We start from the raw sequence: 5,548 nt of genomic DNA, 5'->3' as shown, positions 1-5,548 counted from the left end.
CCAGTGACATAAGGACGAAACTTCTGCTAGGATCTGCTGCCAGTTTGGTAGTTTAACGAGATCACAACACAACACCTTTTTAAGTAAAGGGACTTGTTGCATTTGTAGAAACGGTATCAGTGGACATTAGGACTAAAAATAAGTCAGCGGCAAAGGGCCGGCGATAATTCTTGACACCTCTGTCATGGACACTGTCCATACAGAGAGCTCACGTTACAATAAGACAAAGCTTCCACCTGCTTCCAAACGTCAAAAAAACCCAGTGATTTATGCTGCCGAGATCCCAGATGAGCTGCTCATCCATGGTGCTTGGAAATAATCACATTCATGTAATTCTGAATAATTAGCCCAATTGACCTAAGAATTATTCAATATAATCTTATTCATGCTAGACATAACCGTTAAAATCCAGATTTAGACTCTTTACCTTTTGTACTGCATACCTATTCCTAGTAGTTTCACTGTAATTACTCTTTACACTGAATTACTGAGTTATAAAATGAGATGTCCAGTGACACCTGGAGAACTCTTTGTAAAAGTTTTTTTTTGACCAAACCAGTTTCGTGTCACTTTCAACAATGATATCTAACTCTGCAGATGGTGTGTCATACAAAAACTGTCTCAATGTGCATAAAATGAGTGTGTCTCCCTTTTTGTCTCAGTGTATCACAATGTGCCATCACAATATACTTTATGGAATTCAGCTTCACCAACAGACAGCATCCAAACTACACCACACCGCTACTCCTGCATGTCCCGGGTCCAATAAAGATGTTTTATTACACCACTTAAGTTAACGTGAATCGTGTTTGGAAGCTGTGCAGAACGACCAGTAGAATGTCCCAGGCAGAAGTCTATTTTAGTGAGGCATTCACATGGGCGTAAGAACCTATAAATCTGAATGATTTTCCTCTATCCACCTCCAGCTAGTTGACTTTTGTCAGCTTGACTTTTCTTCCTCAAAAAGGTACGTCTCTTTTCAGTCATTATCAGAGGATAATTTGTCAATCTTGATGCCAAATAATGCATGCTTTGAAGAATTCTTGACAGTGCTGCACTCAGGTTATTGGCACTTCATTGCTGAAACCTTGTTCAGTGTTACTGCTGGACAAGTGAGGTGGGCTCAAGCCATTCTTCACTTATTTAGATGCCACTGAAATTGGTCGCGGTCCATGCCGATTTTCAACTATGTTGAAACTCTAGAGTGCTTTGTGTAGGAGTCGTTCCACTGACAACAAATGATCAAATGTCACAATGTTTTAAAGGTCAAAATACAGTCATCCATGATAATTCATCCAGGAGTTTTTATAATTTCACATCTGCTAAGAGTTGTTTCTTCGACATATTGCTTTTTTACTATACCCATGAAGTATATAATATACAGTATATAGAGTATATAGAAATTAAAAAAGCTGGCTCTGGGTAATGATTTTCATCTTATATAGCATATCATCATCTTTATTTATTTTCTAAAGTACAGATGAGGTCATAAGTTTACAAATCTCTTACAGAATCGGACAAATGTTAATAATAAGTAAAAAAAAAAAAAAAAAAAAGGATAAAAAAAAGCCTTTTGTTGTTTATTTAGTACTGACCTGAATAAGCTATTTCACATAACAGATTTTTACATATAGTCCACAAGACCCAATAATAACTGAATTTAGACAAATGAACCAGTTCAAAAGTTTACATCCTGTATGCTTTACACTTGATTATTAATACTGTGTGTCGTTACCTGGATGATCAGCGACTGTGTTTATGTTTTGTGATAGTTGTTCATGAGTCCCTTATTTGTCCTGAGCAGTTAAACTGCCCACTGTCCTTCAGAAAAATCCTCCAGGTCCTGTACATTCTTTGCTTTTCCAGCAAATTCTGCATATTTGACTCCTTTCCAACAGCGGCTATATGATGCTGAGATCCATCTTTTCACACTGAGGGACGACTGAGGGACTCAAACACAACTATTTCAAAAACTGCAAACAGTCACTGATGCTATAGAAGGCAAAATGATACATTAAGAGCTGGGGGTGTGAACTTTTGAAAGGATGATCGGTGTAAATTGTTATTATTTGTTTTAAAGATCTTTTTTTTTCATTTAGTACTGCCCTTCAGATTCTACATAAGCTATTTACATGCTTCCCAGAAGACAAAATAATAACAATTTACACAAATTTCACCGAATACAATTTGTTGTAATGCTTTAGCATTATGTCTTTATGTCATTAAAATGCATTTAAATTATTTTAAGTTATTTATTTTTAAATCGTATTTTTTTTTCTTGTTTGTTTTGTTCAGAAACAGGACTCACAAGGACAAATGGCTGATGGGCAAGTGATGCTACAAATGAAATAAATATGAACATTTGACAGTTCTATTAAAATAGTTTTTACATTTAAGTAACTTCTTGCCATCTTTCTTTTTTTCTCCTCAACAGACCGGTAAGTTTCAAAATATTCAAACAAATCATGATCTTTGTATTATATTTTTCTTATTTGCACTTGTATACCCTTCACTATACCCCCATCTGAGTCAGAAAGGAAAACATGGCTTAATCTTTTAAACCCCCAGCACAGTCAGATACCATTACTGTGAGGGGAAAAAAACATGCAGTGCTTCCTAAAAACAATGACAAGAATCACATTAAACTAGTACTTTTCCAAAAACAAAAAACTAGTGACCAGAAACTTGGTAAAACTAGAATAAACACTGGTAGCACTTTTCTAAGATGGAGAAAGTGATTACTGAAATGGGATTGAAGTTAGACATGGAAGCAAAGTTAGCAACGTACCTCTTGAACGTGTATGTACATGCAATCTGTATAAGGCACTGATACCTTTACCACTTACAGAGCGAGGTAAGGTAATGCTTTGGATGAACCAAAAGTATGTAATGCTAGCTGACTCCTGTGCTGCTAATACTGCTAACTAGCTAGCATGATCAGCTGGAAAACTCATAGGAGCTAATTACAAAAAAAGGACCACAAAGGCACTCTTGACTATTTTCACAAATCAGTATGAGCCAAGTTTCATTTGTGTACAGTGCTATAACTTGGATATCAAGCAGTTGAATGGGGAAGTGAGCAAAGCCACATGTTATGCTAAAATGCTAACACCATCAGCCACCTAATTGCTGGCCATCAGAGATTCTGGGAATGTACCTTTGTGTACATGAGGGGAAATGGGAGGTGAGTTTAATAAATAAGAAAAAGAAGTTTCAGTGTTGTACTTTGACTACTTAAGCACTAGGGCACCACTTTTCACTAAATCTTAATCCTATCACTAATCACCTTTAATGCATGTGTACAAAACAGTAATGGATAAATGAGGTTCGAAATAATTGTAACATTTTGTCCAATCCATATCATATTGAATATGTGTCTTATGAATCCCTCAGAAAAAGTCCAAGATTTCCTCAGGACGTCGGCTTGGGTTGAAGGTACAGTAAGATTAAACAATTACACGCACAGTCAGTTTATACTTGTTAGTTTTTACTGAGTCTGCTTCCTTATAGATAAAGATGCTAAACACAGCCCAGGAGATGCTCATAGTAGAGCAGGAAGAAAAAAGGAAAGAGAAAGAGGTCACAATGAGTGAGAGGGTTCCACCTCTAAAGCTCTCGGGTCTGTCTGTCCAGGAACTGCAGGTAGAATTACAGCCATCTTAAAGCTCCATCATGTGAATCCAATTTTTTCTTAACACCCATGTTTAATTTCCCCCTCTTTGGTTCAGGATCTTTGCAGGGATCTACATCACAAGATTGATGTAATTGATGAGGAGCGCTACGATACGGAAGTTAAGGTGTCCAAAAATGAAAAAGAGGTATGAGGAAAAAATTATGGCAGTTCAGTATTGACTTTTTAGACCATTTTATTCATGGAATTCAACTGTGCACAGATATTTTATTTGGGAAAAGGCAAATATCATAGCAGGGAAGAAAACTGGCTCAAATTCAGCATGTTGCAGGATGGTAGTCCCATTTCTGTAGTGAAACAGATGACAGGAAGACTGCCCACTAATGGCTCCAATGATCAGTTGGCTCTAATAATTCCTATTTAATGTAAAATAAATATAAAATTTTGAACAGTTCAAAATTGGGGTGTTTCCTGGGACAGATACAGGAAATGACTCATAAGATCATCGAGCTGAAGGGCAAAATGAAGAGGCCTACGCTGAAGAGAGTTAAGATCTCGGCCGAGGCTATGCTCAGTGTCCTCCTGGGGGCCAAACACAAAGAGTCCATCGACTTCAAAGCCAATCTGAAAACAGTGAAGAAGGAGGAGGAGAAGGTAAGACCATGTATCTCTCATGTCTATCACTAAGAGCTCCAGGCTGCATCTGATACTAATTCTGCGCTGATGACATGCTAATGTAGGGATAAACCAGGGATAAAGCAGAGATGGATACAATGCTAATTCAAACCCATGTTCATAGGTTCTTGTGTTTCAGCCCCATGTTTAAATACTTAATCCGGTATTCCACTGGTCAGGCAGTCAGTACCAGCACTGACTACTCCATTCCACTCGGTGGGGAAGCCTCCAAAGTCCTGTAATAATAAAAGAGACAAGCAGGAAAACCACAAGGACTGGATTTACACAGAGCACAGAAATTTGTGAAATGATCCAAATTAAGCTAAACTGAACATTGGGTGTGTCTCAATCAGCTCCGTACCTCCCTAGGTGGTGAATATCAGTATATCATGTACACAAGTTCAGACACTGGTAAGGACCCTGTCTCACTACACACTGGGACACCGATGACTCAATTTCCAATGACATGACTACGTAATCGCATTGCAACTCATCACCACCAGAGCTGGGTGTAATGCGTTACCAAAGACCATAATGTAGTCTAGCTAGTGGATTTTTTTAAATCATGAAACACTTAAAAGTCATTAGACTCAAGCAAACCATATATAGAATGTCAAATAAAGTTAAAAATCAAACAAAGGTAACCATTTGAGAGCTACAACAACAATAACAAACTACTTACATCTGGCTGAGAGTTTGTCTGCCATTTTTTTGCTAGCTAAGAGGCTTCAGAAAACATGATGTCATTTCCAGTTAGGGAACATAGTGAGCTTTGATGCCGCCTGGTTTTTGCAGTGCATTGTGGGATTTTTTTAGAGAGCGAATGTTCCAGTGCATTGGAAGGATTCTTCTGACCAATCAGAATCAAAGAACTCAACAGCACTGTGGTATAATAGTAAAAGAAAGGGCATACGTGTTAAAAGAATGAACAACAGTGTGAAATAACCATGTGGACCCTGATTACAAAAATGGCAACCAAAATGATATTGATCATATGATAATTTATATATATATATATATATATATATATATATATATATATATATATATATATATATATATATATATATATATATATATATATATAACAGAATGCTGAGACACTCTGGGCATTTTCTCACTGTATTGCTTTGGCCATAACAGAAAGAGGAGGTGACTGACTGGCGTAAGAACGTGGAGGCCATGTCTGGTATGGAAGGCAGGAAGAAGCTGTTTGATGCTGGTAAATAAAAGGTAAATACT

At 37.2% G+C, this 5,548-nt stretch overlaps 1 protein-coding gene across 1 annotated transcript in view; it reads left to right on the top strand.

Annotated features, from left to right (window-relative positions):
- The first annotated feature begins 829 nt into the window (after positions 1-829).
- The window catches only part of LOC108269075 (troponin I, slow skeletal muscle), a 5,452-nt gene continuing 733 nt past the window's right edge, over positions 830-5,548 (top strand). Inside the window, exons 1-6 of the mRNA XM_053682393.1 lie at positions 830-967; positions 2,296-3,435; positions 3,511-3,642; positions 3,729-3,818; positions 4,112-4,285; positions 5,450-5,539. Of these exons, the coding sequence (XP_053538368.1) occupies positions 3,517-3,642; positions 3,729-3,818; positions 4,112-4,285; positions 5,450-5,536 (477 nt within the window). The 5' untranslated portion in view covers positions 830-967; positions 2,296-3,435; positions 3,511-3,516 and the 3' untranslated portion in view covers positions 5,537-5,539. The remainder of the gene's footprint in view (positions 968-2,295; positions 3,436-3,510; positions 3,643-3,728; positions 3,819-4,111; positions 4,286-5,449; positions 5,540-5,548) is intronic.

Source organism: Ictalurus punctatus, chromosome 8, assembly GCF_001660625.3.
Source record: "Ictalurus punctatus breed USDA103 chromosome 8, Coco_2.0, whole genome shotgun sequence".
In the NCBI taxonomy this organism is placed as follows: Eukaryota; Metazoa; Chordata; class Actinopteri; order Siluriformes; family Ictaluridae; genus Ictalurus; species Ictalurus punctatus.
This window is presented reverse-complemented; position numbering and strand designations above follow the sequence as displayed.